Source organism: Gymnoscopelus braueri (genome assembly GCF_963280865.1).
Source record: "Gymnoscopelus braueri genome assembly, contig: SCAFFOLD_129, whole genome shotgun sequence".
Taxonomy (NCBI): domain Eukaryota; kingdom Metazoa; phylum Chordata; class Actinopteri; order Myctophiformes; family Myctophidae; genus Gymnoscopelus; species Gymnoscopelus braueri.
The window spans coordinates 71,656-96,821 of NW_027660982.1; the positions used below are offsets into that span (position 1 = coordinate 71,656).

Here is a 25,166-nt window from a genome sequence, read left to right on the forward strand (position 1 = left end):
TATAAAAAAATATTTTGAAAATAGCAGATCTATAAGCTCACAATGCGTCGCATCGTGACGCATTGTGAGATTGTAGATCTGCTATTTTCAAATGGCCGAAATGTATATAGGGCTGAAGTGGTTAATGTATGTTTTGTAATAATAATCCAAATCGACAAAGTAACTAGTAACTAAAGTTTTCAAATAATTGTAGTGGAGTAAAAGCACAATATTTGCCTCTGAGATGTAGTGGAGTAGAAGTAAAAGTACTGAAAATTGGAAATACTCCAGTAAAGTAAAAAAATACCTCAGTACTTGAGTAAATGTACGTAGTTACTGTACACCACTGCCTGCGCTTGCCTTGTCCTCATATTATCCTGTTGACTTAATAACATAAACAAAGCCTCTTCCGCCATCTAGCGAGTAAAATAGGACTTGCAGTACGAGCTGGTAAATACATACAACTACCAGAGCATTCAGTCACCATGTGGTTATGATAAATATGTACTATATAATATAATAAATACATACAACTACCAGAGCATTCAGTCATCATGTGGTTATGATAAATATGTACTATATAATATAATAAATACATACAACTACCAGAGCATTCAGTCATCATGTGGTTATGATAAATATGTACTATATAATATAATAAATACATACAACTACCAGGGCATTCAGTCACCATGTGGTTATGATAAATATGTACTATATAATATAATAAATACATACAACTACCAGGGCATTCAGTCACCATGTGGTTATGATAAATATGTACTATATAATATAATAAATACATACAACTACCAGGGCATTCAGTCACCATGTGGTTATGATAAATATGTACTATATAATATAATAAATACATACAACTACCAGAGCATTCAGTCATCATGTGGTTATGATAAATATGTACTATATAATATAATAAATACATACAACTACCAGAGCATTCAGTCATCATGTGGTTATGATAAATATGTACTATATAATATAATAAATACATACAACTACCAGGGCATTCAGTCACCATGTGGTTATGATAAATATGTACTATATAATATAATAAATACATACAACTACCAGAGCATTCAGTCATCATGTGGTTATGATAAATATGTACTATATAATATAATAAATACATACAACTACCAGGGCATTCAGTCACCATGTGGTTATGATAAATATGTACTATATAATATAATAAATACATACAACTACCAGGGCATTCAGTCATCATGTGGTTATGATAAATATGTACTATATAATATAATAAATACATACAACTACCAGGGCATTCAGTCATCATGTGGTTATGATAAATATGTACTATATAATATAATAAATACATACAACTACCAGAGCATTCAGTCACCATGTGGTTATGATAAATATGTACTATATAATATAATAAATACATACAACTACCAGAGCATTCAGTCATCATGTGGTTATGATAAATATGTACTATATAATATAATAAATACATACAACTACCAGAGCATTCAGTCATCATGTGGTTATGATAAATATGGAATAATTCTACTCAGCGATACTGGACGTCAATGTGAAATAAAGTTAGTTTGCTATAGCTACCAACTTACTTTGTATTTAGCTATAGAGTAGCTCAATGTGTATGAGTCACCAAAAACAAATGTATATAAAGTCATATTGGCTGTAGAGACATGTACTTAAGTTCATCTCATTTGATGATGATCAACTGCTATTGTTTTAAGTTGATATATATATATGTTTTTAAATGATCACTGAATTCTATGAACAGCAAAAAAAAACTAAACCACAGCCAGCCTTCTCCCAAAGAGTTGGCTATTAAAGTCAGAGTAATCCAAAGTTCACTATAATAGCTTAATTAGATAATGAGTGGTTATAGAACATGGAATAATTGTTCTTTATGTGTTTTAGCCCTATTGGATGAGTCACCAACAACTAATTTATATCAAGTCATACTGGTTGTAGCCTTTAAACACAAGTTAGTTTAGTGTAATCCCATCTGACTTATTTTCTGATGTTTCAGTCTGCTTTTCTCAATTGATAGCTTAAAAAATACAAATAAAGAAAAACTACAGCTACATAAAATACACATTTGTGTATGAGGTAAGGTCTGATTATCAACACATTTCATGTATACTCCATTCCTACGCTATTGAAGCAATGAAGACAGAATACAACTCTCGTAGACGTAGCCTATTTATGATTCTGACGTTTTCAATCTACGAGAGTTGTAGGGTTCACCCTCCATGGACACAGGGACTTTCTGCACTATGCCCCGTAGACACTCCAAACATGTACACATTGAAATTAAAGGTGCTTAACCCAAGCCCCAAATGCTAACTGTCTCTACGTGGTAGTAGTTTAATGTGATAATCCATATCTTTCAATAAATAAGTGTTTTAATCCCGTTTGTGGCCGAACGCCATTTTTTCATCCTCGTTTACTTCCTGTTTACATTGAGTGTAATTCCGGGTTTCACCGGATGCGCCCCGTCACTAACGCCCATTGGGAACTTCCGACAGAATCGGCCACAGACGGCATTAAAACACTTCTTTATTGAAAGATATGGATTATTACATTAAACTACTACCCCGTAGAGACAGTTAACATTTGGGGCTTGGGGGTAAGCACCTTTATTTTCAATTTGTACATGTTTGGAGTGTCTACGGGTATAGTGCTGGGGTATAGTGCATGGGGGGTGAACCCTACAGCTCTCGTAGATTGAAAACGTCAGATTCATAAATACGTCTACGAGAGTTGTATTCTACAGCTAGATCAAGACTATCGTAGATGTATTTGATCGATTGTGACATTTTTATATCTACGAGAGTCTTAGCTCCACCCCCCCAGTTTACCCTGGACTTTCACCAGTAAAGCCCGTATTTCTCCCAACATCTACCAATGCTAAATATAAGGTTCTTACCCGCTTGCCCCAAATGTTAACTAGTTGTCCGGAGTGTTTGTGTAATGTATTAGTCCATCTTTTTCAATACAGAACGTTTTAATCCCGTCTGTGGCCGATTCTGAGAAGTTAGAAGTTCCCAATGGGTGGTAGTGACGGGGCGCATCCGGTGAAAGCCGGAATTACACTCAATGTAAACAGGAAGTAAACGAGGGGGGAATGGCCATAGACGGGATTAAAACACTTCTTTATTTAAATAAATCGATTAATACATTGCACAAATACTCCGGACACCTAGTTAACATTTGGGGCAAGCGAATAAGCACCTTATATTATGGCTTTTTATGCCATATAGGACACACTATGTGCTCACCTGATTGTTCTATTGTTGTTGTTTATAAGTTAGCCTACTCACGGTTTAGCTACTTTAGCCTAATGATGATGATGATGATGATGATGATGATGGTCTTCTTCTTGTCTGGGTGATGGAGTCCAACGATAGAATTATGACAACCAGATGGTCTGTTTGTTAATGATTCTGTATCAAATAAACAGTATAAGGGTCCAGGCTCACATCACATCCAAAACAAAACTCTTTCTTTCGTGTTCATGTATGCAGTGACAGTGTTTGTGTTTGTGTTCGTTTGTTTTGGCGCAAACCTGTGTCACTGTCTTGATTAACTATGCTGCTAATGCTTAAGTATGGGCAACATTCTGTCTTAAAACGAAATTATTATAAAGCAAAGCGGTCAGCAAACATTTGACTTTCCCGCTCACCCCCTCCCCCTCTTCTTTTCATTCATAAATTCCCAGGCAGGTGATTTTACTACTAGGCCCGCCTACTCCTGACTGACGTGTCACCACCAACACCACGTGATTCAAGTCAGACCAATAACAACCCATTGATTCAACAACCTGTTTTATTAGGACTAAATAATGACACAATGAAATATCTTACAGAATCACTCAACAGTGTGATATAGGCTCTCAAGGACCAACGACATAGGCCTAATAGATTTGGTGTTTTTCCCAACATTATAGTATGGTAACTTTTGATGGCAATATAATATTTGGTATTTTACGACGTAGAATAGTAGGGGTATTTTATTAAGCATTTTAATTGTATTCTATATTGTATTTTATGGCTTATTTTTCAGATGTATCTAAAAAAAACAGCTACGTTACAATGGTTGGGCTTAGTTCTAAACGAAACTGTGTAGTATAACATATCTATGATGACAAGTATGTCACAATGTGCTTTGTAGATGGGATATTTTCAGACTTTACTTTGACTTGAAGAATATGGGGATTTAAGTGTAAAAACCCCGCCAAATCTACCTGCCTTCTCCTGTGTTATTTGTGGAAACATGGTCTAATGGTAGCTTTTTTTTTGTAGTCATGTATTCTCTTTGGAGTTGCAAATGTTGCAAGTTTTCATTTGCAGACTGAGAACACTGCTGCATCTATCACACATTCTCCTGTAATAGATTCAGGGGCACAAGGACTGTTATATTTGGTATAATTTGGTCTTCATTACCAGTCACTCACTGTGTATTTATGGTTTTTGTTTTCATTTTGACATGCCAACCTAAAAACAGGGACCTTTCTAAGCTGTAGACCACAGCTTTTCAAAGTGGGGGCCACCAGGGGGTGCCAGGGAGGGCAAATTGGAGAGGAGAGCTGCAAGCTCTGTTTTTGCTAGGGCAGGAAGGCCAAATGCCAGGGCAGGCAGGAAGGCCATCAAATAAAACAAGATTTTACTCCACTGAAATAATTAATTGAATTAAAGGGTTGAGCATGATTTTAGATTTAATCTGTAGACCATATGCAGTGAAATAAATAAACTATGGTATTTACAATCTGATCCATGATCAGCCCTGCTGCACCAATCAAAGTCACTGGATTGGTTTAAAGATGGGGACTCAGGGGAGTTAAGAATTCAGAATCTGAACAAAAGACTGGTGTCTGCATAATAATAAGAATAATGATAAATAATAGCTTGAATTTATATAGCGCCTTTCATAAACCCAAGGACGCTTTACATCAAAAACAATGAACAACTAACAGACAAACTAACAAACAAAACAACAAACAACTATATGCCATAAGCCTGAGAGAATAGGTGTCTTTTCAAGGCAGCCTTTTACAGAGTCCAGTGTTGGAGCATGGCCAATTAAGAGACTCTGGTGTCTACATCAGGGGTCTTCAACAGGGGGTCCTCAGAGCTACTACAGGGGGTCCGCAAAATCTTTGTGTGATAGGATTTTTATTTTTTACCTTAACCACTTCAACCCTAACATCCCTTTTCCTGAGGAGAACTTTAGCCAAAAATAGCTGATCTACAAGCTCACAACGCCTCGCGCAGTGAGCTTGTAGATCTGCTATTTTTGGCAAAGAGTTATAGGTGTGTAGGGAAAAAAGAGCAGCAAAAGTTTATCTGAAACACAATTTTATACAATACAGAGGGGTTCCCCTCTGTATTGTATAAAAAACGTTGAAGACGCCTGCTCTACATATTGACAAGAGAGAAACAGAGGAGAAAATGGTACAGTCAGCTGGGGCATTAAGGCCGCTGTGGCCTCAGGGCATTAAGGCCGCTGTGGTCTCAGGGCATTAAGGCCGCTGTGGTCTCAGGGCATTAAGGCCGCTGTGGTCTCAGGGCATTAAGGCCATGTGGCCTCAGGGCATTAAGGCCGCTGTGGCCTCAGGGCATTAAGGCCGCTGTGGTCTCAGGGCATTAAGGCCGCTGTGGTCTCAGGGCATTAAGGCCATGTGGCCTCAGGGCATTAAGGCCGCTGTGGTCTCAGGGCATTAAGGCCGCTGTGGTCTCAGGGCATTAAGGCCGCTGTGGCCTCAGGGCATTAAGGCCGCTGTGGTCTCAGGGCATTAAGGCCGCTGTGGTCTCAGGGCATTAAGGCCATGTGGCCTCAGGGCATTAAGGCCGCTGTGGCCTCAGGGCATTAAGGCCGCTGTGGTCTCAGGGCATTAAGGCCATGTGGCCTCAGGGCATTAAGGCCGCTGTGGCCTCAGGGCATTAAGGCCGCTGTGGTCTCAGGGCATTAAGGCCGCTGTGGTCTCAGGGCATGCCATGTCTCTGAGGGGCACAAGGCCAAGCTGTCCTAGCAAGGGAAGTAAATTCTGGTCATTTGTCTTGTGAGTTTAGTAGACCCTCTGTGTAGTTTAGAAGCAGCTATCCCTCTGTAAGCAAGCAGCCGGCTCATGCAAGGTCAAGGAGCTATTCCTCTGCAGGCAAGTGGCGGTCCCAGACAGCGGGACGACAAGTTAAGAGGTTTTATGAACGCAAGGAGAATGTTTCTCGTATCAGGCGTCAGTGTTCTGTCTATGAAGGCCGTGACTATGGCCTCGGCGTATAGCAGTAGGCCTTCCATTCCCAGTCGCTACAGGATGGATCGACGCGTTGTGAGCTTGTAGATCTGCTATTTTCAAACATTTTGTGCTTTTACTTTTGGTACTTTAAGTACATTTTGATGCCAATACTTTTGTACTTTTACTCAAGTAAATTTTTAATTCTGGACTTTTACTTGTAGCGGAGTATTTTTATATTGCAGTATTGGTACTTTTACTTGAGTAAAGAATTTGAGTACTTTTTCCACCACTGAGGATGGAACACACGTTCGTAGTTGGTCAGGGCAGGGAGCAGTACCTTTAGTCAGGGAGAACAGACCTTCCATACTGAGGTGCTGAGAGAACACATCTTTTGGTCAGACAGAGGAATGTCAGTCCTCAGAATGATGCTAACAATGTGTATGTGTCCTTGTAGGATCTGTATGCTGCCCCAGCAACATCCACATCGGGGTCAGACTCCCGTTGCCTTTCCGAGGCAACCGGACCCACCCTGTCCACCTTTCCTTCTTCCATCTGCTTCTATCACTCTCCCTTGTTCCTTTATATTCTTTACTCTTATTTTCTCGTTGATATATTTCTCATTATTGTATTACATTATTATTGTCACATTATTGTCATCTTTTGTATTGAATAAATCTACTAAAATGCATATTAGTATCAACTCTTCATTCCCTCACCGAGGAAATGTTGAATTTCCACAACAGTTAGCATGTTTAGTAGCAGCACCCCTCACCCTGCTGATGAAGCGAAACCTGTCAGCAGCATATCCACGAAATATTGTCCTGGGGTCATGGAACCTATCCACAAGTTTCCTAGGGCGTTGTGGGCATCACTTCCTGTCGATTTGATCCCTGATACCTGATCAAATCGACAGGAAGTGATGCCCACAACGCCCTAGGAAACTTTTTTTTTTTAATATAATACTTTTTTATTGGGGATAGCATATGACAAAAGTCATTGCATGTAAAGTCACCCCCAGTTTTTTTTGTTTTACACATCACAAGACAAACCAAAAGACAACATGCAATCCCTCCCAAACAAAAAAACAACAAATAAGCAAAACAACAAAACAAGACAACGACGTAACAGAAAATAAGTACTAACAAATTAAAAGTACAAGCAGGGTCACGGGTCACATCATGGGTCACAGCCATTGTCATTGTGTCATATACACCCATGGGAGAGACACTGAAATCCAATGTCCTCTACACTTACAGCCCACAGAGCATTCTATTCTGGAGAGGTCTGGTTATTAAAATATTCAATGAAAGGTCTCCATGCCTCAAAAAAGCTTCAGTGGTTCCTCTGAGAGAGAATTACATTTTGGAAGAAGAAGTACATCACATCATTTAGCCAGATTGAGTGAGAGGGTGGTTTTGGAGATTTCCAAGCTAGTAATATTCTTCTTCTCGCCAAGAGAGTTGCAAAAGCGATGATCTCTAACTTTCGATTCGAGAATTGTAAAGGATTTGATGGTGTGCCAAATATAGCTAGCAATGGACAGGGTTGCCCTAGGAAACTTGTGGATAGCCCCGTCCGGCCCTGCCAGCAGGAGACGAGATAAAAATAAATATATATAATAATTAATCCACTAATCACATTCTTGTTGGTAGAAATGTTGGTTACATCAGCCACATTGAAAACAATCCTTTGGTTTGCCCTTACTTTTCCGTGTTCAGAGGAAGCCACGACTAGAGGCAGCCTGGGCACAAAGTGACATGCTATGAGTTTAAATACGGACTCCTCCACTCTGTAACACATTTCTCACCATCTGCTTGCAACTGGCAGAGAATAGGAAGTGGTGGTATTTTCAGGCTCCTATAAATAGCTCCCACCACTGACTGCATACAAAACCGTTGGACAGAGTGGCCATTCAACCCCCCCCCCCACACACACACACACACACACACACACACACACACACACACACACACACACACACACACACACAACAACACAACCAAACATCACTTATTTTCCATCAGTGTCACAAACAAACGAAGACAGGCATGACCTCATCCTGAGACGCTTTCATGCCTGACACACCGGACATGATGTCATTAGTGATACAAAGTTCCTTCTGGGATCTGACCGCCTTTTACTTTTATTTTTGTTTCTCCCTGGATCCTGTTTTTTTTATCTCCTAATCACTTGTTCTTTGTGTCACTCTTCCTCTGTTCCAACCCCCCCCCCCCCCCCCCCCCCCTTTCCTACAGTGGAATGTGTGCATCTCAGCAAGTCTGTGATGAAAGTGTGGTTAACAGGGTCTGGTCTGTGTGCTCATGAATGTCAAGCAGCTGGAGGCAGGAGTGAGAAGAAGTTATCCTGGAGCGGTGCAGGAATCATAATGCATGTTACAGTAAACACAAATGACACTTCCAGTCCCAGAGGGTGTGTTTTATGAAAGCCAAAACACAGCTCACTTTGCAAACGGCACCCTGTTTTAGCCTATATGTAAAGTCTTGTTTATTTAGATGCCCACACTGGATGGCAGATTGATCCATGCACTGCAGTGTCGATTTCGTCGAATAAAACTATGACCAAAAATGTCCGTTGACTACTTTTATTCACTGACGAAAAGTAAGTAAAAACTAGACTAAAATGTTAGTGATACACACTAGTGGATAAGAGATCCAGTAGAACTAAAAGACAAGTCATTTTATGTTTGGTTGCGCTCGGGTGTTGTGCTGTAAAAATAGCAGATCTACAAGCTCACAACGCGTCGCAGCGCGACGCGTTGTGAGCTTGTAGATCGGCTATTTTCAGCATGCAACCAAGTGTAAAATCAGCCATTACGACGTCATCAAGGCACCGCCAACATACATTATAGTTGACTAAATCAACTGTAGATTTAGTCGACTAAAACTAGACAAACACTAAAACATTTCAGGTGACTAAAATATGACTAAAACTAAATGGAATTTTATTCAAAAGACTATGACTAAAACTATATCAACATGCACTGTATGTTGAGGTCAGATCAGACTCCAGACAGTTTAGAAAAACATGAATGATAACATGAAAAGGAGTTCTGAATTAGAGACCCTGACAGATTACAATGTTTTTCGTGTCCTTGCAGTAATCTTACTTCATTTGAACTTCAGAACGTATCACTGGACTTTCTGTCTGTCAGATAATTTAAATAATTCCATGGACGAAAAATGCATGATGCTTTTGGGGAGGGCCAGGAAGACCGTTAGAGCTTTAGAGGGGATAGGAGGACTGTTGGAAGGCTTGCAGACGGGTGGGAAACTGCATACAGGAAATGTCTCTTTGGTTGAGTAGCCAAAGTAAATATCATTCAGCTGGCACTTCAGCATAGCGCCTGGCTTTATGTGTGTTTAAGTGCCCTTCTGCCAAGTTGCCTTGCTATTAGCTTCACAATGTCCCTCTCTCTCTGTCCCCGTAAGTGAAAAAACACAACACCATTCTAATGGTGCTTCCATAAGAATCCCAGTGTATTTCTGATTTCTTACACCTTATTGTCGTTATTGTTACCACGCCAACCAATGCAGATAGGTTGACGATATGAATACAAACAATTCGGATGTGATCACTTGCAAATAACAGTGTGGACGGACACTGGACACTCAGGATCAGATTTGTGAAAGTCTTAACAAAGCTATTGAGCCAAAATTCATGTTATCACCTGTTCTTGCCCTACTAGTGATCGTCTTTATGGACATGGATGCACACTAAATGGCCACATTTTCTAACATGAAACATGAAGAAACACAAGTGTGAATAGTAAATATGAACGTAGGCTATACACTATATGTGCTCACAACTCTTTGCTGGAAAAGACTCAGTCAGCGTTAAGCATTGTTTTTGGCTACATAAACCCTATACACTTACTTAGTTGAGTGGCATCCCCCAAGGCTCTATACTAGGCCTGCTTGTATTTCCCTCTGCACCAAATCTCTTCTCTCAAAATAACCGATATACACGCTCACAAGGCGTCACGTTGCAATGCATTGTGAACTTGTAGATCGGCTTTTTTTCACAGAATGTCCAAACCCAGAACGGGGACGCTAGGGTTCATGAGGTTGATTGTAACCAACAAAGTAATTCAAGTGACACAAAAGTATCTTTCAGTAATCCACATCAAGCTGAATATTGACTGTTTGTTTATCCAGAATGGTGCATGGGTCTGTTTCTCCACATGTGGACAGGACACCACATCTATGGAAATGTCTCTGGGAGAATGCGGAGGGTGGGTTTGGGGAGGTTTGCGTCCCCCCTCAGATGTGTTTAGATTTATATGTCCCTGCAGCTGTTGAACATTAGCCTGACCCCTTCCTTTACTATGGAGCCCAAAAACCATGTCTTTGAGCAAAGACACGCATACTGTGTCTTCTTCACCTTTTGAGTCCAAAACCAGCCTCTCCGTATAGCCTTCCTCTCCGTTCACCACTTTAAAGCTGCGTCCCTCTCTATTTTGGGCATGTTATTATACTGTAGGTGAGACATCTCTAAAGATTTCAGAATGAATTCTCAGTTTACAGTTACAGTTACCTCTCTCTCTCTGTCGGCAGAGAACATAACACTTGCAGCTTTGCAGATTTAACCAGTTAAGACCTGAAGCCCATTCCACAAAATGTCTTCTAAATCTTCTAAATCCCTTCTAAAACAGTATTCTAAAAAAAAACGTATGTTTCTATATCAGTGGTTCTCAAACCTTTTCATATCAAGGACCCCCAAAGTGATATGTATTTGGCCGCCGACCCCCATCTCAAAATATGTTGTTCCAGCGACCCCCCAAAAAGCAAAGATTTGAGTTACAAATGTTTGCTTTAAAACAATATATTCAAAGATGTGCACACATTTTCACGATATTTTTTTTTTAGCAGATCTACAAGCTCAAAGCGCGGCTATGAGCTTGTATATCTGCTATTTTTGAATAGCCAAAGTGTAAAAAATAATGCTTTTTTAGCTCAAATCAAAAAGTGACACAGATGCGTTCCAGGTCTTAATCGGGTTTTAAAAACAGCGCTGCCTCTTTCACAACACATTCCTGTCAGCAACAACAAGTGCTCACAGTGTAAACTCCCAAAACTGTGGGACACGGACAGACATAGACGTATAGAGCTGACTGGCAGGCAGGAACCAAAATAATATGTCACATATAGATATAGTGTGGCTTCGCGGGATGTCTGAGCATCTTGTCTACTAGTTAGTGTGTCTACGCTTTCTCTGGATCAGGCTAGACGTTGACTCATCTCCCTTTGGTTGGCTTTCCTTTCACTGGCCGAAGACCAGACAACCTCCCCAGCAGAATGTTTCCGGTAAGAACAGGCCCCTTCCCAAACTCACACACACACACACACACACACACACACACACACACACACACACACACACACACACACACACACACACACACACACACACACACACACACACACACACACACACACACACACACACACACACACACACACACACACACACACACACACACACACACACACACGCTCTCTCTAACTTCTAACACATACTACACATTATTGTTTGCGATGACATCATAGAAGCGCACACAGACATAGGGCTGCCAATCCGTGTCTTTCATGTGGGTCATGTGCCAAATAAATCATCCTTGCTGATTGGCTGTGGGTCTTTTATCTCCTGACAGGAAGTTCCTTAGGGCTCCACAGTCTCGACTCTCTAAATCTGTGTCTCATTTGGAGAGGACACTTAACGGCAACGGAGCGCATTGAGAGCCTCGTCTGTCCTTTTCTCAGTTGGACATAAACCTTAAATAAATCTTTGAATATATATATATATATACGAAAATGTTCAACTCAAATCTTTGCTTCTGGGGGGTCCCTGGCACAAAATATTTTCAGATGGGGGGTCCGCAGATGGGGGGCCAAATGGGGGGCCAAATGTATATCAATTTAGGGGTCCTTGGTATGAAAAAGGTTGAAAACCACTGCTACAGGTGACGTTTCTTCAGCCTACTGTAGCAGTGAAACCAAACAAGAATAAGACCTCTCACTATAGCACTGACTTGGTGGCGTTTATTCTTTTGCATTTGGTTTTACATAAAGAACACTTAATAAGGGCACGTTTTTTCCCCCCAAAAAAAACAAACACCAGTGCCTACCATATAGTACCATCATGTTTTGGGTTGCTGCGGCTCAAACATTGTTTGGACAGCATTCTGGTAGACAGAAGGCGCTGATAGAAAGAACGTTCATGCCTCGACAAGTTTACAAAACATAAGCTTTTGGATGTTTGAATTAGATGAAAACAGCTGTCAAAGAGATGTACACTAGTTTAGTGCACACGTCTGTCACGCTTCAATAATAACTGGAATACCTGCTGTCATATAAAAACATACATAAAATATATATACTTTAACCACTGAAAAGAATGAACAGTGTTAAATTAGCCTACTACACATACATACAACTTTAAAAGCCTGAAGCACGGAACTACAAGAAGACAAAACTTTGTCCTCTCTTTGTCTTTGTCTCTGTCTTGTAGAAAAGAAAGGGGGCATCATCATGCCTGTTGTCCCACCGGAATGCCTCTCCTGCCATGCTGTGTCTGTGCACTGGGGGTGGGGGGGGATCCCCCCCGACACTTGCACCCCACTCTGCACCCCCCGTAGACGGCCCCGACGAGGTACACCACGGCGCCCAGGCAGGCGAACACCGAGGCGGCCAAGTAGACCTTATACAGGCAGAAGTGCTTGTACTGCTCCAGGTTGCAATAGGAGTTCTTCTTGGTCTTGTAGATCATCACGCCTATCGCCGGCAGGTAGAGCGCGGCGGCCGCGACGTCGTGCGCGAAGTTAGTGAGCATCCAGCGCTCCCCGCCCAGGATGGGGACGAGGTCCTGCTTGTCCAGCAGGGTGATGAAGAAGAGGGCGAGGGTGAGGAGCCAGAACAGCACGGCCACGAACAGCACAAAGTGGATGGATCCTTCGTATTTATTGGCGGCGATGGTGACCCAGAGCCCGGCTCCGCACAGGATCTGCAGGATGCGGATGATCCCCATGAAACTCTTCAGGAACCCCAGGAAATTCCTTCTCACCTGCGGCGGCGGCTGGGGAGGTTGGGGTGCCATCTCTCATCCGTTCAACGCTCTCTCGGTTCCCCTTTTTTTTTCCCAAACAGGGCGGGTGGTGGGTGCCTTCTGCCAGCTGCAAACAGCTGGGGGAAAAAAGGGGAGGGGGGGGGGGGAACAGGAGAAAATAGGAAAGTCTGTGTCGTTGCCTCAAATGTGGGGGCAGAATTGGGGGAAAGTCTGATAAAAAGAAAGAACTGCTTGTTCTTTCTTTACAACAACCCCGGGGTTTTGAAATGAAATGTCTTTCTTCTTGTTTCGTCTTTTCCGTTTCCTCTTGTGTGTGAATGCAGCGTCTGTAGTGTGTGTGTCGTCGCGGGGGCAGGGAGACGGAGGAAGGGGAGGTCTGTAATTCAATGCCTGCTCCTCCTTTAGGAAGCTGGAGTTGAACCATCTAAAACATCTCTGTAGTGTAGTTCCAGGGTTGTCCAATTGGAGAGAGAGAGAGAGAGAGAGAGAGAGAGAGAGAGAGAGAGAGAGAGAGAGAGAGAGAAAACAGAGGGGGGTCACAGTATTTTTTCTAAGGTCATTGTTTTTCATAATATACTACTGGATTGATAGTTGCGATGTCAAACAACTCTGTTTACACATGTCTTTATACTGTTTTTACATGTATTAGTTCGATTGTTTTTTTTCACATCTTGCTTTCCCGATGTAAACATGATGTTTACCTTGCCGCAATGCCAATGAACGGCCCCTTTGAGAGAGAGACAGAAACAGAGAGCCACACAGACAGAGAGAGAGAGATGTTTGTTTTTTGTTTCAGAATTGCTTTTGTAATGTTATACATATGTTTGATTTGAATAGAGAGAGAGAGAGAGAGAGAGAAAGACAGACAGACAGACAGACAGACAGACAGACAGACAGACAGACAGACAGACAGACAGACAGACAGACAGACAGAGAGAGAGAGAGAGAGAGAGAGAGAGAGACAGAGAGAGAGGGGGAGGAGACAGAGGGGGGGTCACAGTATTTTTTCTAAGGTCATTGTTTTTCATAATATACTACTTGATTGATAACAACAACGGCCCCTCTGAGAGAGACAGAAACAGACAGAGAGCCACACAGACAAAGAGAGAGATGTTTGTTTTGTTTCAGAATTGCTTTTGTAATGTTATACATATGTTTGATTTGAATAGAGAGAGAGAGAGAGAGAGAGAGAGAGAGAGAGAGAGAGAGAGAGAGAGAGAGATCTTTAAATACATTTGTAAAATTGCCTATACTAAATAGCAGGGGTCTTCAACAGGGGGTCCGGGACCCCTAGGGGGTCCTCAGAGCTACTACAGGGGGTCCGCCAAATCTTTGTGTGATATGATTTAGTTTTTTTTACATGAACCACTTGAACCCTAGAATTCCTTTTCTCAGGGGAACATTAGCCAAAAATATCAGGTCTACAAGCTCTCACTGCGAGGCGTTGAGAGCTTGTAGCTATTTTTGGCAAAGAGGCTATAGGTGTAGAGGGGAAAAGGAGCAGACTATAAGTTTAAAAAAAACTTTAATCTGAAACACAATTTTATACAATATAGAGTAGGGGGTCCCTGCTTCATCTCTCTCTCAGCTAGGGGGTCCTTAGCCTGAAAACGTTGAAGACCCCTGCTATATAGCCTTGTATTTTTCACGTTTGTTTTTAAGCATTATAGCCTATACATATATATAGCCTATGTTCCATTTGATTGCAAAGTTGCAATGTTACACACAGCTCTGTTTACACATGTCTTCATGTTTAAGGTGGCAGGCCTATATTTTAAATGTATACATTGTACTTAGATTTATGAATTTAATTATTTTTGTTTCACACTGGACAATAATAAAAACCCTTCTGGATTAAATTGAACTGAGAGACCCAGGGGGGTCCCCACACGATTTTGGGGGGTCCCCGACAGTGAAGTGACAATTTAAGGACTTTTAACACCTTTTTAATACCATTACTGCATTCAAAGTCATCAACATCAACTATGCTATAAAAACTGGTCAGACAATGGCCAAATTGTCAAATAGGAAAGAGGCAAAAAATAGAGAAAACAGACGATCTACAAGCTCCCAACACCTCGTGTTGTGCTTTATATTATACCTCTGTGGCGCTGTGAGGCGTTGTGAGCTTGTAGATCAGCAATGTTCACTATTTATCTGTGGAACCGAGTCAAACTAAATGTAATGCCTCAACTCCTACAATTCCAAGTGCTTATCAGGGTGGGGGTTTCCCCAGTTAAAATGTGATTATTTTGGGGGGTCCCCAGTTGAAATGTGATTATTTTGGGGGGGTCCCCAGTTGAAATGTGATTATTTTGGGGGGTCCTCAGTTCAAATATGATTATTGTGGGGGGGTCACGGCCTGAAAAGGTTGAGAACCACTGTGGTAGGCCTATATAGAGCAGGTCAAAGTCTGCTTAAAAAACAAAAATCATGTTCATCTTATGTTGACTTTCAGTGACTTTATTTAATTCAACATAGCCTGGAAATCCAGCCTGATTTATCTCTTAAATAATAAATGTATATACAGTGGTTGGCCCCTTCCCAGGATACTACAGGTCTATCAAATCAGCTAAACATATAGATTAGTGAGCCTCTCACACGTCACAGTGTGTAGTGTGTGTAGAGACGTGTTGCTCACAGGGACATGTTGTGTCGTCACATACATGGACATGCAGCCAGTGGTGGAAAGTAACTAAGTACATTTACTTAAGTACTGTACTTAAGTACAATTTTGAGGTATTTGTACTTTACTTGAGTATTTCCAATTTCCAATACTTTTACTTCTACTCCACTACATCTCAGAGGCAAATATTGTACTTTAACTCCACTACATTTACTTGAAAACTTTAGTTACTAATTACTTTTCAGATATAAATTATGATATAATGAAACATACATTAACCACTTTAGCCCTATTTTATACCTAGGCTATTTGAAAATAGCCGATCTACAAGCTCACAACGCGTCGCATCGCGACGCGTTGTGAGCTTGTAGATCTGCTATTTTCAAATATTTTAGTACTTTTACTTTTTGTACTTTAAGTACATTTTAATGCCAATACTTTTGTACTTTTACTCAAGTAATTTTTTTATTCTGGACTTTTACTTGTAACAGATTATTTCTATATTGCAGTATTGGTACTTTTACTTAAGTAAAGAATTTGAGTACTTTTTCCACCACTGCTCACAGGGACATGTTGTGACGTCACATACATGGAGGACATGCAGCCTGACGCGGGACTCCCCGCCGGGAGGCTCGATTCCCTCCTCTGTCCCGATTGACGTCAATGGATTATTACCCTCCTCCCTCCTCCCTCCACTCCGCCGGGCCGACTCAAGAACAGCCCAGATCTACAAGCTCTCAACGCGTCGCAACGCGACGCGTTGAGAGCTTGTAGATCTGGGCTATTCTTCTCGGCACGGGACACTCAGCGGGCATACATACGTGGCCGAGGGGCGGAGCAAAGCCCTCCCAGCCCCCCCGGTGATTGGTGGAAGTCAGCGGGGATAAAGTCCGTGTCCGCCCACAAAGGGGGAGGGAACGGACGGTGTGAGCGCTCTCATTGGCCAGTTGGTCGCCCGTGGTAACGGACACCCGCCAGTCCGGATCAGATTACAGGTCATGATAGTGGACTCACACTCTGTCTGTCGCACACACTCACCTTTAGCACATACACACACATACACACACACACACACACACACACACACACACACACACACACACACACACACACACATAGACGAGAGTAACGTTATAACGTGTATAAGAACAATGCTGTAGGAGAGATCTGTTCCTTTATCATAGAAGTTCCTTTAGAAGGAGGTAAGTCTATCATCTATTACATTTTCTCTCTGTCTCATGTTGTTACTGATTCATCTGTTATTACGTCGAGTCCTCGCGTGACCAGTGTAAAGTAACTGAGTACATTTACTCAAGTACTGTGCTTCAAGTACAATGTTGAGGTATTTTTACTTTACTGGGGCAATTCCATTTGTTTATACTTTTACTTCTTCTCCACTACATCTCAGAGGCAGATATTGTACTTTTACTCCACTACAATTATTTGAAAACTTTAGTTACTAGTTACTTTGTAGATTTTGATTGTTATTACAAAACATGAACCACTTCACTCAGACATATATATTTAGGCCATTTGAAAATAGCCGATCTTGACTCATTGTGAGCTTGTAGATCTTCTATTTTCACAAGATTTTTATACATTTGAAAACTTGTGAAACGGGACCTTCTGCGTAATGAGTACATTTACTTTTGGTACTGTAAGTACATTTTGATACCAATACTTAATACAGACATGTTCCGATTTGACCCGAATATTATGTCATGCTGCATAATATAATATAATATAATATAATATAATATAATATAATATAATATAATATAATATAATATAATATAATATAGCATGCAGAGGGTTGAGAATAGGCAGTGGTGGAAAAAGGTACTCACATTGTTTTTCAAGGTATATGCAGATGCTTGTAGATCTGCTATTTTCAAATATAGCTGATGTATCAAGTTTTCAAATGTATGAAAATATTTTGAAAATAGCAGATCTACAAGCTCACAATGTGTCGCATGGCGACGCATTGTGAGCTTGTAGATCTGCTATTTTCAGATGGCCGAAATGTATATAGGGCTGAAGTGGTTAATGTATGTTTTGTAATAATAATCAAAATCTACAAAGTAACTAGTAACTAAAGTTGTCAAATAATTGTAGTGGAGTAAAAAGTACTATATTTGCCTCTGAGATGTAGTGGAGTAGAAGTAAAAGTACTGAAAAAATACTCCAGTAAAGTAAAAAAAAAAAAGACCTTAACATTTTACTTAAGTACAGTACTTGAGTAAATGTACTTAGTTACTTTACACCACTGCACAAACTCATGTCAATAATGTTGCCCCCCCCCCCCCCCATAGGGAGGTCACAGATGGGGTTAGTCAATAATCCAATTCAATTTAAAGGAGCTCTATTGGCAGGAGAAAACATTGGTTTTATATATTGCCAAAGCAAGTGTCAAATAAATACCATCACAACTAAGAAGAAATCATGTGTAAACAAACAGAGCCGTGTCTCTCACATTACAACATGGAAGACTAGCTTACACAATATTTAAATGTTCATTTTCTGTGTATAAATCGTTATAAGCCATGCAGGTAAGGGTAGCTTCAAAAGCTTTTTGAAACAAAATAGCAGCAATAATCTAAAACAGGGCTAGGGCAACGGGTGCCAACATTGGCAGAGGGAGAGGGCGATCACTGGCACCCTGGCACACGTGTGTGAGTGAGAGGTTTTTTCATTTCAAATGAAAAATTCAAAAAAGGGTTTAGTCGGTTAAATCAACCCATTAAGACCTTCTATAAAATGTCTGTTATTATTAGAATGTCTTCTAAAAACTGTTTTTTGAAAAAACTTATGTTACTATGTCAGTGGTGCTCAAACTTTTTCATGTCAAGGACCCCAAAATGTATATGTATTTGGCCGCGGACCCCCATCTCAAAATATGTTGTTCCAGGGACCCCCAGAAGCCAAGATTTGAGTTACAAATGTTTGCTTGAAAAAAAAAATAATCAAAGATTTGCACACATTTTTACGATTTCTCAAAAATAGCAGATCTACAAGCTATGAGCTTGTATATCTGCTATTTTTGAATAGCCAAAGTGTAAAATAATGCTTTTTAGCTCAAATCAAAACGTGACACAAGGGTTAAGTCTCCTCACATCTATATACAAATGAAATCCTGCACATAATTCTACATTCATTCAAACTTTGACTGAGGAGGGAGTGTGGGAGATAGGTGGGTTATTGCTCCATTGAGTCTAATGATCATTACATCCTGATGTGAAAGAACATATTTCTGAAGGTTATGTATAGCCTATGGTCATTCAAAATCAGATATTATAATATTACATTTTTGATGTGGTGTCATAATTAAACTTAATTTTGACACTTACTATCAAGAAAATGAAAACATGGCACTTCATGTCAAAAAGGTTGATCTAAAGCCTTTACACATGTCAAACCAAATCGAAGTTAATGAAAGTCCGTCGTAAACCAGTTTGAGATGCAATCTGCAACTCTTAATTAGTTGCAGTGATCTTGATTTTTGTCAAATCTATCCACCTGTTTCCTAGGCTTTTCACTGTGTTCCACTTCCTGTCTTTTGATCCAATGAAATCCAATGAAACCGGTCAGATGACTAATGATATCCAATGAAATCCGACAGGAAGTGGAAAACACACAGCCAAGAAACAGGTGAATAGGCCTGCGGGGTCACAAGAAGAAAGCATGATAATCTACCTGACCCTAAATTAGTTAGAGCTGTTGTAGTCCAACAGCTGTTGACCCACATGACCAGAAAAAACAGCAATCACTATCCTAGTTATTCGGCAAACACCGGTCTGTCACCGTCCCACTTCAAACCATGTAACCGTTACATTGTTATGTTACATTGTAACGTAAACCAACAAGAGAGCAAGCAACCATCTGCAGTTTAATGGGCTTTAAAGCACAGCTCTCCTAGTTCCTAATTTAAAGTAGGATTAAAGAATCAGAGCAGAGAGATGGAGCAGATAGTCACTCTGTGACTACTGTATACAGTAGGTTTTTCCCAGCAACAATTAGCTATCTCCTCCTCTGTCATACATTTACATCTATCATGCTGTTGTTGCATAATAGTTAGTTACACTATAACTTCCCTCTCTCTCAACCTGTAGTCCTGTTCTAAAAATTGAGACTCACCTACACCATCAAACGTACAAGTCAGATTTTCCATGAAATATATATGTGGTCGTTCATCTTCCATGAAAAGGCTTGTTGTCCTGACCGCGTTGGGGTGGAAGAATTCTACTAGCATTTATACTTGTATTCATCACCACTTACTATCAACCCTATATGCTTTGTCTTAAGGCGAACAGCGAAAATTGCAGCCCTACAAGCGCACAGCACGCTGTGAGCTTGTAGATCTGCTATTGTGGCAATTGTGGACAGTTTTTGTTTTTGTTTTTTGATGCAAGGTTGAAAGTGGTACCAACAGCATATCGTCGCTGTCTGGCAGAAACCAGCTAACTCCGTTTTTCAGCTTTTATTTATTTTTTCATAAATCAGGGCCATTGAACACCCTTTACGTCTGTGCGTTGGTTAAAAATATTGAACCAATGAAAAGTATTAAAAAGCGCTTCTGACAAAACCAGCTAACTCCATAGAGACACACGGGGACTACAAATTTCACGCCCACTTTTGAGACAGCGCCGCTACTCGAGGTCCGTTAGAACGATGAACTGCAGCTGCCAATGCATTCCCTATGAGAGGATATGAAAGTTAGCCTACTTTTAAAATTATCCTGCATTAACTGAAGACGATATTGATTTAAATAAAAATATGTTTCCAAATGTATGGAGTGTCTTTGTCAACATATCTTCTTGTTTTCTTAATAGTTGATGTGTTTCACATTTAATTTGCCACTTTAACGAGTTACCCATAATGCTAACACAGCAGAGGGTAGACAGCAGACAGACAAGTTGTCGCATTTCAGTGACATCACTGTCTTTACAAGCGCCGACCAGTGGCGTACCCACTGTAGAGGCAGGAGAGGCGGTCGCCTGCCCAACTAAGATCTCGCCTCCCCTAAAAAAAAACATAACCAGATAATGTGTCATTGCGTGCTTAATGTCCTCAAAGTCACGCATCCAACAAGCTTTGAACTGAGCAGATTGGACCTTCTGTTCCAGAGATAATGACCAAAACCTATTGAAAACGGCCACTTTCGCCAGTTTTCTGGGTATTGAAAACCTCAAGGGATGCGTCCGTGACGTATATACCATGCGACCACTTAAAGTCTGGATCTCCGATGCTAGCGGTTTTGACATACTGATGGAGTATATTATAGTATATTGTGGGTAGTATATCGAGATGAAAGATATGGGACATTAAAAAGGACAAATTAAACAAATGGGACAGATTATTAGAACACAAAAAAAATCGCTACAGCCTCAGTAGTTAACCAGTGAAATGACGGTATTTTACAATGCCGCTTTTCCATCACAGCTTAAGCACGACACTGTCCAGTACAGTCCAGAACCGCACCGCACCGCTTCAAAATGTCTTGCGTTTCCATTGCACAAAAGTCCCCACTCACAAAATCCCCACCCTCCCCTCCCCTCCCGAAGGAAATCAACGCCCCTTTCTTTAACACACCAACTTAGCCTCAGGCTACAGGGTTAGCCTAAATGCTAGCGTTCTTCCTCAGAGCTAGTTTGGCTCTTAAGTTATTATTTGGCCATGTTCACCCTGACTTAAATTTTCGCTATTGTTGGGAAGACCTGTGTGGTGTCTAAACACGTTGCCATCACTTATATAAAAAACATTATTAGCGTGTATCGTCGCACATTCATTGTTGCCAGGTTTAGCAGAGAAAAATAAGCAATCAGGTCTATGAAAACAATCCCAAAAGAAGCGACTATCTACGGCTATTTGAAAATAGCAGATCTACAAACTCACAACGCGTAGCGATGCGACGCATTGTGAGTGTGTGCATCTGCTAATTAAAAAATATATATACATATATAATGTTGACAAATACATATTAATTTGGGGGTCCTTGACATGAAAATGTTTAAGGACCACTGGTTTCAACAACATATGGAAACAAGCCCCAAATAATCAACTACATTTTAGAAACAAGCAGTGGTGGAAAAAGTACTCAAATGTTTTACTTAAGTAAAAGTATCAATACTGCAATGTAGAAGCATCTACAAGTGAAAGTCTGGAATTACTTGAGTAAAAGTACAAAAACTATTGGTATCAAAATGTACTTAAGGTACCAAAAGTAAGTACTAAAATGTTTGAAAATACGTTGTGAGCTTGTAGATCGGCTATTTTCAAATAGCCTATGTATAAAATAGGGCTTAAGTGGTTAATGTATGTTTTATAATGTAATCATTTATATCTGAAAAGTAACTAGTAACTAGTAACTAATACGTTTTCAGATAATTGTAGTGGAGTAAAAGTACTACCAATATTTACAAGCAACTTTACAGAAACATAAGCCCAATGTCGCTTATAATAAGTGGACATGGCAACACTGCTACCGTAGTGTTTACATTTTACAGAGACCTGAGTGGACAGACACAGCTGTGAGCCGACCAATCAGTAGCAGTCACAGCTTTAGCCCCGCTTAGCCCAGCTCAGACCTACCCAAGACTGGGTACTTTTTAGGCACCAGTTTAGTACCACTTACACACCACTCTACCCACTTAATTGTAGTGGAAACCGTTGCTGTGGTGGGCGGTGTGGGGTGGGGCTAGGTAAGTCCATGTATATGGAAAGCCGCCTATAGAGATTGCATTGAGAGCTGCAGTTCATCGTTCTAACGGACCCCGAGTGTCAAAAGTGGGCGTGGATTTGTAGGCCTTCCGCTTCCGGCCGTGTGTCTCTACTCCATTGGATCCTCAAACTTTCTGCTAAACCAGCTAACTCCACCAAAGGGGGGTGGAGTTAGCTGGTTTTGCTGACTCCAGGCTCCACCCCCTTTTGACCTCCAACCTCATTGTGAGCTTGGGAGGTCCATTCAGCCGTTCTTATCAATGATGAACAAAACCTACTAACCTCCTCTTAAAATGTCTTTATGTAGCTTCACTCACTCCCCAGCAGAGCAGAGCCAGTGCGTTGGTTCTGGACGATGGACCCCCACCAGGCCTCTTCTCACCCGTCCTCCTCGGTGGTGGCGGGCCCCCCCGCCGCCGTGGTGACGTGGCGCCTGGCCGCCGAGCGGAGAGGCAGGAAGGCCGGCTCGGGGAACATCTTCGGCGGCGTGAACCTGTGGCAGCTCCAGAGGCTGTTCCGAGCGGCGGGGGACCAGGACGCCGAGCAGAGGGCCCAGCTGGTCTGGGGCCACGGGGACGAGGCCGAGCTGGCCCAGGCGCTGATAGGGCTGAGGGCCCGGAGCCGGCGGCGGGGCCTCAGAGCCGTGGGGGGGGGGAGAGACGCACTGGGCTCACGCTGGATGCAAGCCTTCAATCACCTCAGGTAGAAACGCTGGCCTGGGAGGGTCCATGACTGATTGTGCATCCAAGCTTTATGCCTGTCACAATTATTTTAGCATAATCATAATTGTTTCCATGTTGAAAATGATTCACACATTTTCAAATATATATTAAAAAAAAGCAGAAATAGCAGATCTACAAGCTTACAACATGTCACTTTGTGATGCATTGTAAGCTTGTAGATCGGCTAGTTCTGCTATTTTCAAATGTATAAAATGATTAAATAATTCGTTCCAATGTTCAATGCCAAACACACAATTAAAATCGTTAAACTTAAGTTTGTAATCGTTGACAGCCCTAGCAAGCTTCTGCATGCTCATGCATGCAGAATTCTAATTAGAATTAGAATCACACACACACACACACACACACACACACACACACACACACACACACACACACACACACACACACACACACACACACACACACACACACACACACACACACACACACACACACACATGCCTGCTGAGTAAGCCAAGCAAATACGTGAGATCTTCAGAAAACTTACGTAAACCTCATGAAATTGCGAACATAATGTTAAGCTTAGATTGTTCCATCCAGCGGCTTTGTGTTCCACTGAGTTCAGGGCAGGTATATTAGTTCAGGGCAGGTATATTAGTTCAGGGCAGGTATATTGAACTCAATGTCAGGGTTAGATTGTTCCATTCAGCGGCTTTGAGTTCCATATACCTGCCCTGAACTCAGTGGCTTTTAAAGCCTCTTGATTACAATAAGGTTGAAATAAGTCTCTCTGTTGTTCAGGATCGGCGGTGACGTTTCGCCAAGCAGCCAGGCTAAGGCCCCCGTGGAGGAGAGCACCTCAGAGGGAGGAGGACACGGCAGCCCAGAGCCACAAGCATGGACGCAGGGAGGAGGTGCAGGGGCCACAGACGGTCAGGGACCAGCGGGGACCGCCGAGAGACCATCCAGGGCAGGGTTAAGGAGAGGGAGAGAGAAAGACCCAGAGAGATACCTCCACCGCATCCTGCATTGACCTTTGACAACCTAAGACCTCCAGAGAGGTGGAACTCTGTCTCGTTTTGACTGTGTCTATACTTGAAACGGCCAGGTTACTGTACTGTAACACTGTTAAGATACAGGTTACTGTACTGTAACACTGTTAAGATACAGGTTACTGTACTGTAACACTATTAAGATACAGGTTACTGTACTGTAACACTGTTCAGATACAGGTTACTGTACTGTAACACTGTTCAGATACAGGTTACTGTACTGTAACACTGTTCAGATACAGGTTACTGTACTGTAACACTGTTCAGATACAGGTTACTGTACTGTAACACTGTTCAGATGCTATGTATGCACACATAAACCACTGAAGCCCTATTTACTTCTGCTGAAGACAAATAGCTAAAATACCTGAACATAAAGCCACTTGAATGTTGGTTATGCAGCTATACCTGCGTATGATACAAGACCAGTCCTGGTATGCAATTATTTTCCCACCTATTTTGCCAACTGGCAGTTGGCAAAATAGATTTTACAGTGATATTGGTGACATATATATATATATATATATATATATATATATATTTTGCACTGGAGAAATGCCTTTATATCACCCTGTCAAAATCTGCAGTTTGTTAGCAAACTGCCGGTTGGTAAAATAGATATATATTACACCGATATTGCTGACCTATATCGATTTTTGGAAAATGTCTAAATAGCTAATTTACAACTCATATCGCATCACGATGCAACACGTTGTGAACTTGTAGATGCAGCTATTTTTGCAATTGGTCGTATGTCAAAGTGTATGGGACTTAAG

The 25,166-nt window shown here is 41.3% G+C and overlaps 2 protein-coding genes across 2 annotated transcripts; one reads left to right on the top strand and one right to left on the bottom strand.

Moving 5' to 3' along the window:
• Window positions 1-12,259: 12,259 nt before the first annotated feature.
• LOC308080997 (MARVEL domain-containing protein 1-like) lies at window positions 12,260-13,641 on the bottom strand. Its single transcript, XM_080457399.1, has one exon. It carries the CDS (start codon window positions 13,337-13,339, stop codon window positions 12,773-12,775), a length of 567 nt encoding a protein of 188 aa, XP_080313525.1. The 5' UTR covers window positions 13,340-13,641; the 3' UTR covers window positions 12,260-12,772.
• Window positions 13,642-17,027: 3,386 nt separating this feature from the next.
• On the top strand, window positions 17,028-24,861 carry LOC308080995 (uncharacterized protein). Its single transcript, XM_080457397.1, has 3 exons — window positions 17,028-17,137; window positions 22,960-23,354; window positions 24,140-24,861. Exons 2-3 carry the CDS (start codon window positions 23,008-23,010, stop codon window positions 24,369-24,371), a joined length of 579 nt encoding a protein of 192 aa, XP_080313523.1. The 5' UTR covers window positions 17,028-17,137; window positions 22,960-23,007; the 3' UTR covers window positions 24,372-24,861.
• Window positions 24,862-25,166: the final 305 nt, after the last annotated feature.